This window comes from Gasterosteus aculeatus, chromosome 16 (assembly GCF_964276395.1).
Source record: "Gasterosteus aculeatus chromosome 16, fGasAcu3.hap1.1, whole genome shotgun sequence".
NCBI lineage: Eukaryota > Metazoa > Chordata > Actinopteri > Perciformes > Gasterosteidae > Gasterosteus > Gasterosteus aculeatus.
The window spans coordinates 17802968-17822880 of NC_135704.1; the positions used below are offsets into that span (position 1 = coordinate 17802968).

The 19913-nt window shown below is 43.6% G+C and overlaps 3 protein-coding genes and 2 long non-coding RNA genes across 10 annotated transcripts in view; 2 read left to right on the top strand and 3 right to left on the bottom strand.

Moving 5' to 3' along the window:
* Nucleotides 1-77: 77 nt before the first annotated feature.
* On the top strand, nt 78-3139 carry cd28 (CD28 molecule). Its single transcript, XM_040200647.2, has 5 exons — nt 78-286; nt 1065-1315; nt 1722-1878; nt 1959-2116; nt 2445-3139. The coding sequence occupies exons 1-5, from the start codon at nt 214-216 to the stop codon at nt 2556-2558; spliced, it is 753 nt and encodes a 250-aa protein (XP_040056581.2). The 5' UTR covers nt 78-213; the 3' UTR covers nt 2559-3139.
* A 1495-nt stretch (nt 3140-4634) lies between these two features.
* The window catches only part of LOC120834510 (uncharacterized), a 47032-nt gene continuing 31753 nt past the window's right edge, over nt 4635-19913 (top strand). The window contains exons 1-5 of one of the 6 annotated variants that reach the window (XM_078090586.1): nt 4635-4917; nt 7231-7351; nt 7577-7782; nt 7979-8115; nt 8661-9622. In XM_078090586.1, coding sequence (XP_077946712.1) covers nt 4860-4917; nt 7231-7351; nt 7577-7782; nt 7979-8115; nt 8661-8738 — 600 coding nt within the window. In that variant the 5' untranslated portion in view covers nt 4635-4859 and the 3' untranslated portion in view covers nt 8739-9622. Of the gene's footprint in view, nt 4918-7230; nt 7352-7576; nt 7804-7978; nt 8278-8660; nt 9623-19913 lie in introns of those variants that run through there. The other 5 variants (XM_078090584.1, XM_078090582.1, XM_078090583.1 and 2 more) reach the window with 5 other exon arrangements.
* LOC144388774 (uncharacterized) lies at nt 5503-8067 on the bottom strand. Its single transcript, XR_013453019.1, has 2 exons — nt 7963-8067; nt 5503-6434 (listed from the first exon to the last, which is right to left on the bottom strand). It is a non-coding gene; the product is annotated as an uncharacterized LOC144388774 (long non-coding RNA).
* LOC144388772 (uncharacterized) lies at nt 11609-13561 on the bottom strand. Its single transcript, XR_013453016.1, has 4 exons — nt 13253-13561; nt 12219-12927; nt 12084-12144; nt 11609-11696 (listed from the first exon to the last, which is right to left on the bottom strand). It is a non-coding gene; the product is annotated as an uncharacterized LOC144388772 (long non-coding RNA).
* Nucleotides 17754-18994, bottom strand: LOC120813787 (trace amine-associated receptor 13c-like). Its single transcript, XM_040169462.2, has 2 exons — nt 18822-18994; nt 17754-18661 (listed from the first exon to the last, which is right to left on the bottom strand). The coding sequence occupies exons 1-2, from the start codon at nt 18992-18994 to the stop codon at nt 17857-17859; spliced, it is 978 nt and encodes a 325-aa protein (XP_040025396.2). The 3' UTR covers nt 17754-17856.

Here is a 19913-nt window from a genome sequence, read left to right on the forward strand (position 1 = left end):
TCCCTCCTGCTGAACCACAGCTTAACAACCTGCCGTCTCCCTTTACCGGCAAAACACCATCATCATTTCCTGTTTCCACTTCCAAGTTACAAAGACGAGTTTCAGTTTTTTTTTTTGCCGTATTCTAATAGAACGTGTTCAGAGGGAGGGTGCGCGCTCGGCAGCTTGGTTTCCTTTAGTCTCTCTCTGCGTGACAGCGTGAGACACCGCAGGATGTTCCCGACTCCCTGTGCGATGGCCTGCGTCGCCCTGGCGGTCCTCAGCCTCTGCCGGCCCGCGTGGAGCGGTGAGTACGAGCAGACCTTTAACCAATGGGACGACGGGTGGTTTCCGACCACGTGGAATGGTAGCAGGCGCTTCGAACGACCTCTGCTGGCTCGACGCAACTGCAAACCCGCGACCTCTGCGCTGACTGTATCTCCGTCGCCTGAAGATGAAGTGACCCTTAGAGGGTAGAGGATGAGACCCCTTCTGTAACGAAACAAGGAGCCGTCGTTAGAAGACACTTCTGTCTTTTTAATCTCTGATTTTAGGTGTCAAAAGGCACGGAGATCGACCTGCTTCAATTTGGTATTTAATCAGCAATTGTTAAACATATAGAGCGCACTTATACAGTGCAATACATTGGTACAATATTTCTGGTAATATGTTTTAAAGATTGAAACCGCTATCTATAGGCTACAGCAGATATGTAGCTTGAGTTAGCATCTAATGAGCTAACAAAGTGCTCCATCCCCCTTGTACGACTTAAAAGCTTCTCTCTGGTTTGTTTAAGTGACTGTTTTACAGGAGTTTTACGCTATGGACTATTTTCTTTGGTTTTTAAGCTAAGCTAACTGGCGATTCTCATCTAACTTTCACTAAGAAAGCAAAAAAAAAAAACGCATCTGAAAGTTTTCTCACACTGCTTTGCAAAGCAAAACAAAGCAGCGCTGTTGAGTCACTTCAATATTTCAAACTGTCACCCTTTAACACTGTAATTCAGTAATAAACTGGACATTTTGCACTTTTTAGTGACAGCGACCGGTTACTGTACATCTTTTAACTGCCTATTTTTCTGCCAGCTGTGAAGATAATCCAGCCCTACAGAGCGCTGAGCACCAACGGTACGGCCCGGGTCCAGTGCTTCCTCCAACAGCGACCCTCCAACCACGGGATCCAGCCGACCTACCAACGAACGCCGCCGTACCCGCACCCGGAGCCCGAGGAGCTCCGCGTGACTCTGCTGAAAGGCCTCCGGGACACCCACCGGTTCTGCTCGTCCTTCCTCAGCTCCGCTGGGCAGAGAGAGACAGCAGCGGAGACGGAGGGAGAGGCGAGTTTGTCTGAGGATGGATGTTCACTTATTACAACTGTACCAAAAACAATCAAACGTTGAAGCCCTGTGGGCGCCGTGCACGACAGCTCACCCTGGGTCATCTGACCGTGTGTGTTATTGTGGAAGCGTCTTTTCATCCATCACCACAGTAGTATCCCAACTTTGTCTAACAATTTAGGGGGCTTTACAAAGTGGTCGCATGGACGCCAGATTGGCTTTCTGAGATGTTTTTTTTTTTTTTTTTTGCTGATGAGTTCACAACTCGGCCAGAGGGTGGCGCCAGAGTCCACCACGTCCAAGAGCAGAAGGGAGCCTAAACTGAGACCTCCTCAGAGTCCTTGTATCTTCCAAACGCCGTTTGTCATCTACTGGAGACGAGCTGAGATTGCGCGTGTGTTTCCAGGTGCAGTGCTCTGCCCGGGTGACAGGGGGCGCTGTGGAGGTGACGCTGTCCGGACTGAAGGCCGCGGACACGGACCTGTATCGCTGCGAGATAGAGGTCTTCTACCCGCCGCCGTACCTGCGGCTCACCGGCAACGGCACGCTGCTTCACGTGTTAGGTGAGGCGCCACCTGCCCACGACGCACACGTCTCGCTTTCCTGCCTCACTTTCCCGTTATCCGTCCCTTTTCGTCCACAGGCAGCTCCGACTGTCCCGGGCCTCGGGGACAGACGGCACAGCGGGGTGGCGATGAGGAGGGTGACGGGGGCGATGAGAGGAAGGCGCCGGTCAGCGTTCCTGTGGTTGTGCTGGTGACACTTGTCATGTTTGTCCTCATCGTCATCATCTACTTCCAGGTCTGTGAATAAACGTTTCATTTTAGACAATTCGTTGTTCCGTTTGGTGGATGCTGCATGCTAAAAAGTGAACATTTCAAAAAGATATTGCCATAAAAATTGCCATTTGTTTGTTGCAGACACACACGGTCAGTGTAGAGAAATTGTGATTTCCGATTAAACTTAAACTCCTTTACTGAGGCCTGGACTTGTTTCAATCCGATTACCACACGAGGGGGTTGAGGACTCATCCGTCCATCAGCTCCCGCGACTGGATTTAACTACGCCGTCTATCACAATTGTTTACTGCGTTAAAACCGGTGCTTTTTTTCTTATTCTCCATTCGCAGGCCGTACAGTGCAAACAAGGGAGGAGGGAGGATGTCCGACTGGTATCCGGTGTGCTTCACAAGGTGGACGCTGCTGCATTTTCATGTCAAAACTTTGAAGGGAACACCCACTGAATATTCCCGCCGGGCTCATTGCGTCAGTAGAGCACCGTTGGTTTTGAGTGGAGAGTTTGGGGATTACGTGGTCGGCGTTGACAATCCATTTAAAATCACCTCTGTTTTGATTGAGGTTTCTGTTCTTTTTTTTACCGCAGCTATGCAAGATTGCATTTTGTGCATGTGGATATCTTAGCGAGGATAAAAAAAATGTTGCTGTAAACACAAGATGTGAAACAAATGTGGGGCTTGATTCTTCAACTCAGTTAAAGTTTTATCCTTTAAATTACAAAACTGAAACGCTTGAAGTTAAACTTAAAACTGCAGATGGAAATGTGACGCAAATGGGAAGTGGTTGTTTTTTGTATGTCAGTTTATTTTGTTGCCATTGCACTGCAGCAAATATTCATGTTGGACATTTCATTGGACCACAGATGCTTTACTTTAAATTGAAGTTTTGTGGAATGTGTTATACTTTTTAATACCTGAATTTTTCAACAACCAATAACACAACTGAACAAACCAACAGGGTGACGATATAAAAAGTGGTTAAAATTTAATCATGGATGCTAAAGGAAAAATATAACAGTGGCAAATAAGTTGCCTATTTCTTTCATGCTTGTAAAGTTGTCATGTTTCAAGAGCTGAACAAAAACAACAAATGCATTCAAGTGAATCATATTCTTTTATAACACTGGTAATTGGAGTTGATCAAAACACTTCTTTCCCTAATTATAATACAGGTAGATGAAATCCAGCGTTGTGATTGGTTGAGAGTGAGGCAGCTATTTACTTACTGTTTATAATTTCGCTGGTAACCGTATTATAAAAGCAATACTTGAGGCAGCACTTTATCTTCAACAATGTAGCAGTTTGAGGAAGTTGTTTGGCTCGACGCGTACAGCCTCTCGTACCTTATTGCTTAAATAAAACACAGCAAACTACGCTACTGAGACGTGAAGCAAGCTGTCGTAAAACGCGCAGTTCTTCGAATGACCACTAGAGGGAGTCGTTCCCCAAATGAAAGGAAAAATTCGAATGAAAAATTTCGAAAGAATTGATAATGACAGAACAAATACAAATATTTTATTTGCCTTAAAAATCATCACACTTCGGTTGGTTCATGAAATATTTTGCGGGTCTTCACCTCACCATTACCGATGTCTGTCTACACCCGGACACGAAGAGTCCACAGGAATCAGGAAACATTTATTAGTCAAAAATATGTCAAACATACACGGAATTTGTCTTGGTGGTTAGTGCGCGACAGTAGACAGACAAGACAACAGTGCACAAGTAATAAAATAAAGTGGAATGAAATGCTAATGCAATGGGTTAGTAAGAATAAGGCTAAGGCTATGGGTTAGTATAAAACAAGGGAATAAAATTAAAAAATGTTAAATATTAAAAAGTTAAAGAAAAGTATTAAGCATAAAGTGCACTAACGAACAAGTAACAGACAAGAGACAAAGTGACAAGTGACAAAGTGATGAATTGCAGTTAAAGTGACATGTGCAGTGTGAGGGGAGTGACCAGTGGAGTGTTATAGTCAGTCAGTGGGGGACCTGCTCTGTTGATGAGCCCGACTGCCGACGGGAAGAAACTGTTGGTGTGGCGGGAGGTCTTAGTCCTGATGGACCTCAGCCTCCTGCCAGATGGAAGGGGCACAAACAGTTTTTGTCCGGGGTGGGAGGGGTCGGCCGCGATCTTTTTAGCTCGCTTCAGAGACCTGGAAGCGAACAAGTCCTGCAGGGACGGCAGATTGCAGCCGATCACCCTCACAGACTGCAAAGAAGAGAAGAACAAGCCAGTTTAATTTCTCTATGAAAAAAGCAATGAGTCAGAGGCTTCCTATTGTTATTGTGTCTGTGGTCGCTGTTTGTCTCACTAACGTACGCAGATCTCACAGAAGCACAACTGAAAAACAGGATGTGGACTAAAACTGCTGACTGCAGTCATACCAAACCAAATCTGTTAAAAAAAAAAAGGTATATTTTTTTAACAGACTTTTTTCACTGAATTGAATTAATAATAATGTTTCCTGCATTACAGGAAGTGGTGTGATAAAAAAAATGTTTTTACAGATCCTGTTCTGTAGATAACAATAGTTCCACCCACAGACACCACGCAAGCATCAGAGTGATGGTTGAGTGGAAGTTTTTAAAGCCATGAGGCCCCCAGAGCAACAAATACTAGCTCATCATCCAACCTCAAACCTTCCCCTTTCCTGTTCAATAGAGAGCTCGACGTGAGAATGAGCTTCCTGAGTGTCTTTGTGCTGTGAAGGACCGTCAGGTTCCCTTCTCATTTCACCACAAGATGAACATCTTCATCATCTTCACTATTCCTCTCAGCTGCCTCCTCCACCGGAGCCACAGTAGGTCAAATACTGTCATAGTTTTACCTCTAATTCTAATGTGTGTTTTATTAAGTTAAACAGTGGGACGAATGAAAGCAGCATAACTCACTTTTTTATATGCTTCTGCACTGCAGAAAAATTCAAGGGAGTTCAACTTGAACACATAAGTTCAATTGCTTGCCAAATTGGATTTACAATTTGGTACAACTCAATTTTTAGTTTAACTTTAGTCTAACTCACTTTTTTATATGCTTTTGCACTGCAGAAAAATTCAAGGGAGTTCAACTCCCTCAACAGCACAACTCCGTTTTTAGTTTAACTTGGATTGCTGTGTAAGTTCACATGACTGTAGTCATGTTTATTTAACTTGGCAACTAAGTTTAAAAGAAACAACTTATTATCGCGCATTCTGTTCACTTGTCCAAAGTAGCAACGCAAGCTTAAAAGGTGTGTAACTCATCATGCTTTCTGTTAACTAGGTCCAACTTATTTTTTCAGCTTAGTTTAGTTAAGGAAATGTTCAAATGACTTTCCTAGTTAATTTAACTTAAAATCATGCGTTGTTTTCCGATGACAATTTATAGTTATGAGCAACACCATGTCTTGTTGCAAAAATCATATTTATTTCTCACATTAAAATAAATAGTTTTTACATTTTTAGATGCATATAACGACTTCTGTACTGTACTTAAACAAAATATTCAGTGCCGTTAAACAGGATAGTCACAAAAAGTTCAGACAAAAAAACCCTACAATGCAAAATGTTCAATGTTCAGACAGACAGAAACATTTGTTCAACAACTGTTCTATCGTGTCTCAGTGGTGGGGTCTTCCGGCTGTTCTAATGGGCTGTATTTATCTGCCGCGTGGTTTAGGTTAGTTCGCCGTCTGGTTTTCCGTTGGTTAGTGAGACAGCGGAGCAGACAGACAGCTGGCGACCTGGTACATTACATTACATGTCATTCAGCTGACGCTTTTATCCAAGCGACTTTCAATAAGTGCATTCAACCATAAGGATACAAACTCAGAAGAACAAGAAACAAGTGAAAGTGCAATTTTCTCAAATAAGCCAATTTACAATTTGCTATAGATGAGTGACGTTACAAGTACAATTTAAGTGCTACAATTTGTTAGTCTTTAGTCGAGGTAGAGTCTGAAGATGTGAAGGCTCTCTGCGGTCCTGGTGTCTTCAGAGAGCTCGTTCCACCATTTCGGCGCAAGGACAGCGAAGAGTCGAGATCTAGTCGAGTGTTTTGCTCTCAGTGAGGGAGAGACGAGTAGTTTTGCAGATGCAGAGCGGAGAGTGCGGGTTGGGATGTCGGGTTTGACCATGTCCTGGATGTAAGCTGGACCCGATCCATTCACAGCATGGTACGTGAGCATCAATGTTTAGAACTGGATGCGGGCAGCCACCGGTAGCCAGTGAAGAGAGCGGAGGAGTGGAGTAGTGTGGGAGAATTTAGGAAGGTTGAAGACCAGTCGAGCTGCTGCATTCTGGATGAGCTGCAGAGGTGGAATGGCGGTGGCAGGGAGACCTGCCAGGAGGGAGTTGCAGTAGTCCAGGCGGGAGACGACAAGTGGTACAGTCCGATTATACATATATACTTATACAAACTTTATCCCTCAAAATAATTTGAATGGATTAGTAGCATAAAAAGTCACGCGACACAGTTCACGTGTTCACGAAGGGAATGTATTTCTGTGTAGATTGTGACAATTTAAGGCGGCACGGTGGCGTGGTGGTTAGCACTGTTGCCTCACAGCAAGAAGGTCCTGGTTCCACTCCGCCCAGTGGCCTTTCTGTGTGGAGTCTGCATGTTCTCCCCGTGTCTGCGTGGGTTCTCTCCGGGTTCTCCGGCTTCCTCCCACAGTCCAAAGACATGCTCTGGGGATCAGGTTAATTGGGGACTTTAAATTGCCCGTAGATGTGTGAATGTGAGTGTGAATGGTTGTATGTCTCTGTGTAGCTAGTAGTAGATTGGCTGGCGACCAATCCAGGATGTACCCAGTCTATGACCCGAAGTTGGCTGGGATGGACTCCAGCCCCCCCGCGACCCTGTGTGCAGGATAAGCGGTTTGACAGTGGATGGATGGATTGTGACAATTTAACATGAGGGTCCAATTAGGGTTGCCACCCGTCGCTTAAAATACGGAATCGTCCTGTATTTGAGAATAACGTTGTAGTGGTAGATGTACTTTAAATAATAACTTGCTCATTTTTCAACCGAAGTGTCAGTACTACATCTCTGACATTTATAACAAACCAAAGATTTGAGAATTTTTCAGTCTTTTACAATAAAAAGTACAGACTGAAAACTTTTCTCCCATCAGGTTTCGAGGTGATTCAGCCTCAGAATCGGACCGTAAACCCTGACGGGTCCGTCTCCATCAGCTGTGAACACACGGCCAAAGTCAGCTCAGTCGAAGATGTTCGACTCAACGCCATATCAGAGTACGTGTCCTGTTAATTGATTTCTTTTTAATCCGTAGTTGTAGTGCATCACCTCATCTGCATAAACAGTTCATCCCACGCTGTGCAAATACGAAACCATAAAAAAAAGCTTTACTCAATCATTCAGCACGTTGTGGATCCCAGTTTGCCGTTTTATGTGACAGACTATTTCTTGGCCTGGTGTGCTATTATCACATTCTTTAAATCGTCTTTGTCTGCTCTCAGAACAGACAGACCTAAACTGCTCTGCCAGAAGAGGAGGAAGGACTGTAAGAACATCACCATGCTCAAAGTGAATCCCCAGAAATGGCTGTTCATCATGCTCAACATCGGGCCAGAGGCCATGACTATGAAATATGAGTGTGAGTTCACAGTGAATGAAGACGACATCCACAAAACCAGGAAGGGAACGCCGAGCGAACTGCTGCCGAGTACGTTCAACGCTCTGCACGGTTTGTAGAGAAGAATTATGGTCACATGCAACACACGTGTTTCCACTTTCATATATTTAAACTTTTGGGAACGTTTTTTGGATCTGTACAGTTGGTCAAACGCTTTGACTTTCTATTTGTGTTGTAAACCAGAGAAGTACAAACAGGAAATTAACTTACCATGTTTTTTTTCCAGGTCAAAAAGAAGTGGCCTGCTTGGCTTCTTCTCGTCCTCGGTCTCCGTCTCTTGAGATCTTCTGGATTGCGATTGGTCTGCTGGCTCTGATGTTCCTGTACAGCTGTGTCATCACCTCCTTCTACATCAGACTGAGGGTGACTATGTCTCTGTTTGTCTTTCTGTCCCTCAAAAGACAAAAGGAAACAACAAAAACACTCAAAGAAAATCTTATGAATTACTGTCTACAATTGGGGAAACATTTGGACAGCAATTTGAACCGAATCACAGGTTATAATGAATGTTCCAGGATAGTTTAATTCTAAAGCATCTATATTCATATCTGTACCTTTAATAAATAATACGTTATTCGTAGGTATCCCACAACTCTTTTTTGTGTATGCAACACAAAAGTAGTTCCAGTTCTTCCTCAACTAAACCAACTCTTTTTGTTGCTATGAAATGGAAGTCAATTTTGAATAGACTGCATTCATGTAACGAGCAGAAATCAACACGGTTTCTGGCTTTTGCAGAAAAAATCAACCAAAAATGGTCTCTGTTTATGTGACGTTCTCTGTTAAGCAGTAAGTAAATCGCTGTTGCAGCTACAAGTCTCAGGCGCCGTATGAGGCTTCATTGAGCTCCACCTGGTGAAGGAAAGAGAACTTTGGGTAACCGTTACTTTTCTGTTTCTGTGCTTCAGTGCAGCAACGGAGAAGCTGGGAACACCACCTATGTAGAAATGAGGAAAGCTCCTCGGCCAAGGAATCCACCTCTGTGACTCCTCTTGGTCCACCAGCGGCCTCGTGCTCAATGTGTGGTCAGGAGGACATTGGGTTGTTTGCCGCAAATTATTTTGATTGATTTTAGCATGGTTTGTTTTACATTTTAGCATGTTGACCCACATTTTATTAGCAGTCAATAATCACATGCACCTGGAGGGACGTAATCGGTTACAGGGAGCGCTGGTACTGAAGCAACTGGCCAACAGGATAACAGGACCTCCCCTCCCCAATCATCACAGCTACTATTAAAGAACATGAAGCACGGCACGAGCAGAGAAAAACGAGAGGAAGGAAACAAGCAGAGGACAGAAAATGCAGAGGTCGAGCAGGCCAAAGAGGAACAGGACGGAACTGGACACCACTCACAGGAACGAAAAGGAGCAGGACGGAGCGGTGGAGGCTGGCTTTTTGCCTGGAGTTTTTTTTATTTCTTTTTTCCAGTCTCGCCCAAAGCTGGCGAGACTGGAATCTTGTTGACATCTCTAGTTTTCTTGTTATATTTTACTTTTGAGCCCAATTTTCGGTTGTGCTAAACTTCCAGATTTCAAAGGCAAAGGATTTAAGAAATACATTTCTTCATATAACTGACTGATTAAGTCATCTTTAAACATATATACTGTACTTTATACTTCAAGTAATAACAATGTCTGGAAATCTGAATTGAGACTTAAATCCATTTGTATAACATTAAAGAGTACTTGTGTAGTTGTTGGACTTGTCAGAGGAGGTTGCATCACATGTTGACAGGTGAAATTCTGTCTCCTCACAGAGTTTGCATCATGTTTAGTTTAGATCATGTGTTCACATTGGAAGAAGGACGATAACACCTGACTGGAATGATCCCTCTGACAATAAACAGTTCGCAATCATCTGACATCGATACAGGAGGTGTGAATCCTTAATGAGAGCGATTCACAAGAGAGTGATGACGTAATGTTGATGTTTGTTGTGTAAAGCGCTTAGAACAAATCCAGTCTCACGGGCTTGAGTCCGTCATGCAGAGGTTGAATGTGTGTGTGTGTGTGAGAATGAGAAAGTACTAGTCTAGGTGGCAGATTTTGTCAGCCAAGAATTGCCTCCTTCCAACAAAAGGCACTTTTGGTTATATTTAGTTTCCCACGTTTGTACATTTCATAGCTTTCACATATCATTTAGCTGACGCTTTTACCCAAAGCGACTTTCAATAAGTGCATTCAACCATAAGGGTACAAACTCAGAAGACGAAGAAAGTGCAATTTCCTCAAATAAGCCAATTTACAATAGACGAGTGGCGTTACAAGTACAATTTGTTAGTCATTAATCGAGGTAGAGTCTGAATAGGTGTCTATAGTCTATAGTTTGCGGCGGAAGATGTGAAGGCTCTCTGCAGTCCCAGAACTGGATGCGGGCAGCCACCGGTAGCCAGTGAAGAGAGCGGAGTAGTGTGGAAGACCAGTCGAGCTGCTGCATTCTGGTTAAGCTGCAGAGGTCGAATGGCGGTGGCAGGGAGACCTGCCAGGAGGGAGTTGCAGTAGTCCAGGCAGGAGATGACAAGAGCCTGAATCAGGACCCGCACCGCCTTCTGAGTGAGAACAGGGCGTATTCTCCTGATGTTGTAGAGCGTGCATCTACAGGAACGTGTTGTCGCAGTAACGTTTGGAGTCAGGAAGAGTTGGCTGTAGTGTGACGCCGAGGTTCGTGGCAGTCAAAGTGCAAAAGTCAGGTCTTGTGTGGGACAAGATTTTCCCAAAAAAGTAGTTCAGTCTTGTCGGGATTGATTTTCAGATGGTGAACGTACATCCATGGAGAGATGTCAGTCAGACAGGCAGAGATCCGTGCCACCATCGAAGTTTCCGAGTGAGGGAAAGAGAATTAGTTGGGTGTCATCGGCATAGCTGTGGTAGGATAAGCCAGATAATAGCATTGTTGATGAGACAGGTGAGGAAAGGAAGAAGGTCAGGTGCGATAGATCGTAGATGATGTGATGGAATGGGGTCAAGAGGGCAGGTGGTCGGACGGGCAGAGGTTACTAGGGTAAAAATTTGGTTAGAAGACAGGGGGGTAAAAGAGGAAAGTGAGGGCGATAGAGATTAAGTCAGTGGGACGCAAGAAGTAGGAGGTGGGTTTGAGAAAGGAGCGTATGTCAGCTATTTTCTTGGTAAAGTAGTTGACAAAGTCACCCGGGAGAAGGAGGACTAGCGGGTTCGAGGAGGTTGGAGAAGATTGAAGAGAGTTTTTTGGGGTTAGAAAATGAAGATTTGATTCTAGTTATAGAGTGGGAGAGAGTAAGAGATGGAGAAGTGGTCAGACACATGAAGTGGAGTTACAGAGAGATTAGTGGTGGAGCAGTTTCTAGTAAAGATTTGGTCAAGGTGATTGCCGGCTTCGTGAGTAGGAGGAGAGTGACTGAGTGACAGAGCGAAAGAAGAAGTAAGAGGTCAGATGACTTCTGTCTGGATGTTGAAGTCACCCAGGAGGATGAGCGGAGGTCCATTTTCAGGGAAGTTGGACAGGAGATTGTCCAGTTCATCCAAGAAATGACCCAAGGAGCCTGGCGGACAATAGGGGACAACAATGGTTAATTGCACCGGTTGAGTAACTGTTACAGCATGGAATTCGAAAGACAGTGGGATGGATGGTGGAAGAGGGTAAAGAGAAAAGCTCCATTTGGGTGAAATGAGTAGACCTGTGCCGCCACCACCCCTGTCAGTAGGCCTGGGTGTGTGGCTGAAGGAGAAGGCTGAGGAGAGAGCGGCTGGGGTGGATGTGTTCTCAGGTGTGATCCAGGTCTCGGTGAGAGCAAGTCAAGCGACTGCTGGATAGCGAAGTCGGAGATGAAGTCTGCCTTGCGAGTAGCTGACTGGCAGTTCCAGAGGCCTCCTGTGATGAGATGCTGGACGTGTGTGGAGCAGGTGGGATGGGTGAGAGAGGAGATGTTACGATAGAGAGCGGATTTAGCCCGAGGCCTGTAGTATCTGCGGGAAGAGATTCGAACAGGTACGGGTAAAGGGGTCAAACACATTATTAAAATTAGCAGAGGGAGGCGCAGTGTTCAGCCCCCCGAAGACTCCACGAAAGACTCCCAAGTCTTTGTCCTACTCGTCTACGCGCTGCGAGGATAGGCGAACGCTTCACTCGACCTCTAGTTAAGTACTCCCTCGTTAGTGGAAGTCGGCTACAGCTGCGCTGACCAATCCAGTTGTGTAGAAGACAAAAGGTCAATTGGCCTCGACAGAAACTCCTCAAAATGCATTGTGGCAACCAACGGGTGTGGGTGGAATCACCGGACTCAGAAGCACGTCTAGTTGCACAAGAACAGGGTACGATTTATTATAACGTACAAAGTAACAAAAAATGGAAACCTGGGTTCTTCCTCTTTTGAGGGTGCGGTTCAGCAGGTTCGTTCGGCCTTCAGTCTCCTTTCTGCAAGAAGCGCCAAAAAACGGGCTTTAACACTCTTGCAAACAAACTCCGGCATGAAGCCAGCTTCTACTCACGTCTTGTTGGGATGGTTGGTCTTTTATAGTGTGGCCAACCTTCATCAGCCTTATGAGCTGCACCTGGGCCGCTCGTTGTCTCCTGAGGGGGCGGGGTGTTTCCCCTTTTGGTCACCTGACCTCTTGCTCGTTGGTGCCCCTGCCCTTTGTGCTGCTCTCTTGAGGCGCTGTCCAGAGTGCTGCGCCCGTGGGTTGCCACAGCATACTTACATTTTATTATCCTCCATCTCTCTGTTCACTGTGACTCTCAACCTGCTGGTCATCATCTCCATCTCCCACTTCAGGTATTCAGATATTTTATCAATTTATTTAGCTGGTAGATAGGAAGAAATGGTGGAAAAAATGGCTCTCGGACTTGACTGGAAATATGTTAATTTGTCTTATCTAATTGCTTTTATCTCTTGATATGACAGCTGCTAACAATAATGATGAGCTTGTTGTTTCCTTTCTTCGAAGGCAGCTCCACACCCCCACCAACCTCCTCCTCCTCCTCTCTCTGGCCGTCTCAGACTTCTTTGTGGGCCTCATTGTGTTCTTTGTCTTCTTTGTCTTCTTCTGTTCCATAACTTCTTCTCGTCCTCGGTCTCCGTCTCTTGAGACCTTCTGGATTGCGATTGGTCTGCTGGCTCTGATGTTCCTGTACAGCTGTGTCATCCCCTCCTTCTACATCAGACTGAGGGTGACTATGTCTCTGTTTGTCTTTCTGTCCCTGAAAAGACAAAAGGAAACAACAAAGATACTCAAAGAAAATCTTATGAATTACTGTCTACAATTGGGGAAACATTTGGACAGCAATTTGAACCGAATCAAAGGTTATAATGAATGTTCCAGCATAGTTTAATTCTAAAGCATCTATATTCAAATCTGTACCTTTAATAAATAATACAGTGTTCATTTCGGCGACGAAAACTATGATAATTTTTCGTTAACGAACCTTATTTCCATGACTAAGACCAGATTAAGACGTGACGAAAACGATATTTAAAAACTATGACTAAATCTATTCTAACTTTCGTTAACGAGACGAGACGAACCTGTTGGTGGTTGACGAAGTCACGATACTTTCTTTCCCCTAAATTCGCACGCAGCTGACAGACAACAGACAGACAAAGTACGGCAGTTATTAACGCGTCATGATGACGTCATCCACCAACCCAGGACGCTCGTATCGCTGCAGCGGTGGTTCTTGTGCACCGACTGCGGACCGCGACGACTATTTTGCGCTTCGGCGAGTTTGAACGTGGCTTCGTTAGTTTCGCTCAGCTGTCTCGGGTTAGCTGACTGTTAGCTGACTGTTAGCTGCCTGTTAGCTGACTGTTAGCGGGCTGAAGCCGCGCTGCTTCACAGAAACATGAAGACGCGTTTAAAGACTGTCGGACCTTTCTGCTCTGTTCTCTGGCGACGGCAGGCAGCGTTTCCTCGCTGGATGAGACGCTCCATTTTCTTATTGTATTCTACATTTGAGCCCAATTTTAGGTTGTGCTAAACTGTCAGATTTCAAAGGCAAAGGATTTGAGAACACATACATTTCTTTATATAAACTGATTAAGCCATCTTTAAACATATATACTTTATACTTCAAGTATTAACATGGCACAGAAGTCTGAATCGAGACTTAAATGAATTATGAATATTTGTATAACTTTAACGAGTAGTTGTTGGACTTGTCAGGAGGTTGCATCACATGTTGACAGGTGAAATTCTTTGTCTCCACAGAGTTTGCATCATGTTTAATTTAGATCATGTGTTCCCGTTGGAAGATGGATGATAACACCTGACTGGAATGATCTCTCTGATATTAACAGTTTGCAATCATCTGACATCGATACAGGAGGTGTGAATCCTTAATGAGAGCGATTCACAAGAGTGCGATGACGCAATGTTGATGTTTGTCGTGTAAAGCGCTTAGAACAAATCCAGTCTCACGGGCTTGAGTCCGTCATGTAGACGTTGAATATCTGTGTGTGTGTGTGTGTGAGTGTGTGTAAACGAGAGACTAGTTTAGGAGGCAGATTTTGTCAGCATTACGTAACTACAAGAATGAAGTTTTCTACCTCCCATCTCTGTGTCTGGCAAAGAGGAAATGTTTAATCTGGTCAGCGAAACCAAGAATTGCCTCCTTTTGTTCAGACAAAAGGCCCTTCTGTGACTAATCAGTCCACAAAGTCAAATCTGGAAAGTGTAGCTCGTTGTCGTATAAATAACAAGCCACTTTGGGTTTCCCATGTTTGTGCATTTCAGAGCTTTTCCAGCAAGGGTGCAGTTTTAACCACTATCTGAATTATTAATAATAATTAATAATTATCCCTTTAGAATTGTAATATTATGGCTCCAAACCTCTACCAGATCATAGCACAATAAATTAACATTCTCTCTGATGATGATGTTAATAAAGTGAAGGACAGACTTTTAGAGATTGTTTTAGTACAGACAGCTGAGGGAAGATTCCCATACTTTTGTTTTTAGGAACATTTTGTTCCATTTGCATTTTTTTTTCTTCAATAGATTACATTACGGATCATTTAGCTGACACTTTCATCTAAAGCGACTTACAAAGTGCATTTCAACCATAAGGATACAGGCACAAAAGAACAAGAAAGTGCAATTTCATCAAATAAGCCGATCAATAGAAAACATTACAATACAATTTAAGTGCTACAAATTTAGTCTTTTTAGTCGAGGTAGAGTCTTAAGAGGTGTGTGTTTAGTTTAGCAAAGAGTCGTGATCTAGTCGAGTGTTTTGCTCTCAGTGAGGGAGAGACGAGTAGTTTTGCAGATGCAGAGCGGAGAGTGCGGGTTGGGATGTAGGGTTTGACCAAATCCTGGATGTAAGCTGGACCTGATCCATTCACAGCATGGTACGTGAGCACCAATGTTTTGATCTGGATGCGGGCAGCCACCGGTAGCCAGTGAAGAGAGCGGAGGAGTGGAGTAGTGTGGGAGAATTTAGGAAGGTTCAAGACCAGTCGAGCTGCTGCATTCTGGATGAGCTGCAGAGGTCGAATGGCGGTAGCAGGGAGACCGGCCAGGAGAGAGTTGCAGTAGTCCAGGCGGGAGATGACAAGAGCCTGAATCAGTACCTGCGATGCCTTCTGAGTGAGAAGAGGACGTATTCTCCTGATATTATAGAGCGTGTATCTACAGGATCGTGCTGTCGCAGTGATGTTGGGAGTCAGGGAGAGTTGGCTGTCGAGTGTGATGCTGAGGTTCGTGGCAGTGAAAGTGGGCGTTAGCACGTAGTTGCCAAAGTTAAGAGTCAGGTCTTGTGTAGGAAAATTATTTCCCGAAAAGAGAAGTAGTTCAGTCTTGTCGGGGTTGATTTTCAGATGGTGAACGTACATCCACGGAGAGATGTCAGTCAGACAGGTATGGATCTGTACCACCACCCGAGTGTCCGAGTGAGGGAAGGAGAGAATTAGTTGGGTGTCATCGTCGGCATAGCTGTGGTAGGAGAAGCCATGCGAGTGAATGACATCGCCAAGAGAGTTGGTGTAAAGCGTAGGGGTCGTTGTGCCGCAGGGGTTAGAGAAGGTGTGCTGGGAAGCACAAGGTTGGTGGTTCGATTCCAGGCTGCCCCATGTTCCATGTCGAAGTGTCCCTGAGCAAGACACCTAATTGCTCCCCGGGCAAACATGTGAAAAAGCCATGGGTTTAAAGTGTAATGTAAGTTACTTTGGATAAAAGTGTCTGCTAAATGATGACCTGTAATGTAATGTAAAGCGAGAAGAGGAGGGGGCCCAGGACGGAACCCTGAGGAACTCCAGTAGTAATCGGACAAGGTTCCGACACAGATCCTCTGCAGGTTACCTGGTAGGTGCGGCCATCAAGGTAGGATGAGAGAAGTGAGAGAGCAGAGCCTGAGACACTGAAGGGAGGAAATAAGGATCTGGTGGTTTACTGTGTCAAATGCAGCAGAAAGGCCCAGAAGGATGAGGACAGAGGAGCGAGAGGTGGCACTAGCACTGTGGAGTTGTTCTGACACCGCGAGGAGAGCAGTCTCTGTGGAATGGCCTGCCTTGAAGCCTGACTGGTGGGGTCTAGAAGAAGAGAGACCGGTCTATAGTTGTTTTCTATTTTATCTTATACCTATAACTATTTCACATGTATATCATTAGTAGTGTTTACTACATCTCATGCATATGTGTAGGTATTTCTTTACCAAATTATGTATTTTACCATTAAAAGAAATCCCTAAAAATCCAACAAAGTCTAGAGAAAAAAAAAGCCCGTCATAACGTGGGGCGATTCCATGGCGAAGGATTAGTCGATGAGCCTGATTGACACCTCATTGAAATCGTTAGAGCAATATAATTGGGCCTCTTCCATGGGATTGACAGCAATGTTAACCGACCAGGATCAGCAGAGCATCTTCATATAGAAGGGTTGGTGCTGGCGAATGATATGTTTTTTGAACCCTCCACCAAAAAACTGAAGTTTCTCGAGGCCCCAAGAGAGTGCTCGCACTGGCTAACTGGAAGTTGCCGACTCATATTATTTTTGTTTGACCTTTCATGGCAAACTGCTAAGATAAGGGACATTTTACAACTGTCTTTTGTTGAAAATGAAATCTTGTTTGGTTCTGGTAAGCTGAAGGTTTGGGGAGTGATTGTTAGATTTTTGTCACTTGTAGAAAGTCTTGGAAGTAACAAATACTGCCCCTGACCTGAAGGTCAACCTAACAGATCAGTCACCTTCATCCGGAAGGATGATGAGCACAGAAACTATTGTTCTTCAATCTCCATGGAGAAAGAAACAACAGCAGAGGTGATGAAGTAGGAGGGGTGGACCCAAAGTAAAGAGACAAATCAGTTAAAAGACAAGAAGCTTTGGCCAGTCAGCTGAAGCTGTTTTGCAGCTTTGTTTCTTTGTTCTCTGTAGTGGTTATTTGCATAATACACCATTTGAAATGTTTGTGTTTTACTTTTTATTCAAAGAAAACCTTACAGTACAGATGTTTTGTCTACAATAGATCAATATCAGCTAGAAAGCATCAATACGTGTTGCATATTTTTCTACTGAATATAATAGCCAATAGCACTCAGCACTAAATTTCTTTCTCACACTAAGATGTTTATACTGTAATGTAATTAATTCATGGTTCACATTTCAGATATATTGAAACTCCCACAATAAAATGAATGCCCTTTTCAGGCCGATATAATGACTCACTTATACTGTGCATTACTTACATAAAATCATATAATTCTGAATACCTTAATTTCTATTAAAATAGTTTAATATAATAAAAGATGATATTGTTTATGGATTCAACATATTTATCCTGTATTAAATGCATTGTCACATAATTCGAAAGCACAATCTATTCCATTTTATGTTTTTCTTTCACATTTTGAAGATGCTTGGCTTGATTTTAACATGTGCTTGCACTTTTTACATATAATCAGTTCATAATTAAGATAAACGTGGCAGGGTAACAAGGGAAAGTATCAGAGTGATAGTGTTGCACAATACAGCTGTACCAGGTTATTGATCTGCCCGAGGAAACAAATTGACCTTTTGCTTTGGCCCAATAAGTTGAGGTGAAAAGCGAAATCCTGATTTATTTTGCACCATGAATAGAATTCTTCATATTGTTGTTCAGGCTATGAGCATAAATTTACACCCACGCAGCGTGTCTCTAAAGCATGTTGGTCCGATAGGAACCAGACTTCAGTATCTGAAGTGTAACAATGACCTTAATTGATTTTCTGAACCAGGGGTAGAGAATGGCATAGATCAGAGGGTTGAGACAGGAGTTACAATATAACAACCATATTACAATGGTTAAAGATGAAGCTGTGTACACGTTATTTTGGGATGTTAGAACAAAACAAAAATATGGACAAACACATATCAGAAACACAACTACAACAACACCAAGATTCCTGGCTGCTTTCATTTCAGACTTTTTAACGGTTACTTTCGTTGTCACAACTGCAATGTGAGACCGCATGGCACGAGCCTGATACACAACCACCGCAAATATTCTAATATATAGAATGACAATAACAGTAATGGGAAAAATGAATGTAACAATTAGATCAACGAGATTAGCGATGTAGTGCATGTAAATGAAACACTCTCCTATGCAGGAGTTATACCTGCCTGGATGTTGCAGGTTATTCTTCATCAGCAGACTGTAAAATAAAGCAGCAAACATCCAACACAGACAAACACAGACTTGAACTGTTTTTGGTTTGACTTTGGTGAAGTAATGCAGAGGATAACAAATAGCCACATATCGATCCACTGATATGAGCACCATGGTTCCTACTGAGGACGTCATAATAATAGATGATAGAATCAACCAAAGAGAACACATGAGGTCACCAAACAACCAGCAGCCGTCTGTTATGATTATTTGAAAGATCATGAAGAGACCGACGAAGAAATCTGAGACGGCCAGAGAGAGGAGGAGGAGGTTGGTGGGGGTCTGGAGCTGCCTGGAGGGAAACAAATAATGATATTCGAATCAATAATTATGGGATCATGGCATCTATCAGATATAAATAAACAATACAATAAAAAGGAATTACCAAAATCTACAAATTTGTAACATGTTTTTATCTACCACTTTCACAAATAAATGAAATATGTCATTACTTGAAGTGGGAGATGGAGATGATGACCAGCAGGTTGAGAGCTACAGTGAGCAGAGAGATGGAGGACAACAACATATAAATCAACATTGCTTCTAAGTGAGGACGAATTGGCTTTCTGCAGGAGGTGTTGATGAGTTGTGGAAAGCAAAGTTCAGTTCTCACCAAGGTTTCCATCAGCGGAGAGGAGAAGCTGCAGAACAGCTTCAGCTGACTGGCCAAAGCTTCTTGTCTTACAACCGATTTGTCTCATTACTTTGGGTCCACCCCTCCTACTGCATCACCTCTGATGTTGTTTGTGTCTCCATGGAGATTGAAGAACAATAGATTCCGTGCTCATCTTCCTTCCCGCTGGAGACTATTATGTGTTTCAGTGTTAATTTCGTCGACGAAAACTATGACGAGAAATATTCGTTAACAACCTTTTGTTGCTAAGACGAGACTAAGACGTCACGAAAACGATCTTAAAAAATAAAAACTGTGACTAAATCTATTCAAACTTTCGTGAAAGAGACGGGACGAAAATGTTGGTGGTTAACGAAGTCACAATAATTTTTTCACCCTAAATTTGCATGCACCCAACAGACAGGCAATTTACGGCCCTGTACGGTGGATTTTAATCATCATGATGACATCATCCACGAACCCAGAACGCTCGCTCACATCGGTGCAGCGATGGTTCCATTGAGATTATGTGGACGATGCTGAAGAAACAAGTCCATATCAGAAAGCCATCAAATTTAACTGAACTGCACCAATTCTGTCTGAAGGAATGGTCGAAGATTCAACGAGAAGCTTGTCAGAAGCTTGTGTATGGCTACCAAAAGCGCCTAATTGAAGTGAAAATGGCCAAGGGACATGTAACCCAATATTAGCACTGCTGTATGTTTATTTTTCACTCAGCAGATTTGATCACTTTTTCTGTTAACCCATAATGGTCATAAAAGAACAAAACTTCACAAATGTCTTTTTGTGACAAAGAAGTTGTTAGGGTCCCTATTTGCTTATTAGTTTTCCCCCAGTCTTTGCTTTGTTGTTTTTTCAACCTAGAGTTTCCAACCTTGTGTTCTGCCTCCGGCCCCGCGCCTCTCCCAAG

Coding starts and splice junctions, on each gene's coding strand:
- LOC120813787 (XM_040169462.2), bottom strand. CDS start 18,994: ATGGAAACCTTGGTGAGAACTGAACTTTGCTTTCCACAACTCATCAAC. Junction 18,662..18,821: donor ATCTCCATCTCCCACTTCAA/GTAATGACATAT, acceptor GTTTCCCTCCAG/GCAGCTCCAGACCCCCACCA.
- cd28 (XM_040200647.2), top strand. CDS start 214: ATGTTCCCGACTCCCTGTGCGATGGCCTGCGTCGCCCTGGCGGTCCTC. Junction 287..1,064: donor CTGCCGGCCCGCGTGGAGCG/GTGAGTACGAGC, acceptor TTTTTCTGCCAG/CTGTGAAGATAATCCAGCCC. Junction 1,316..1,721: donor CAGCGGAGACGGAGGGAGAG/GCGAGTTTGTCT, acceptor GTGTGTTTCCAG/GTGCAGTGCTCTGCCCGGGT.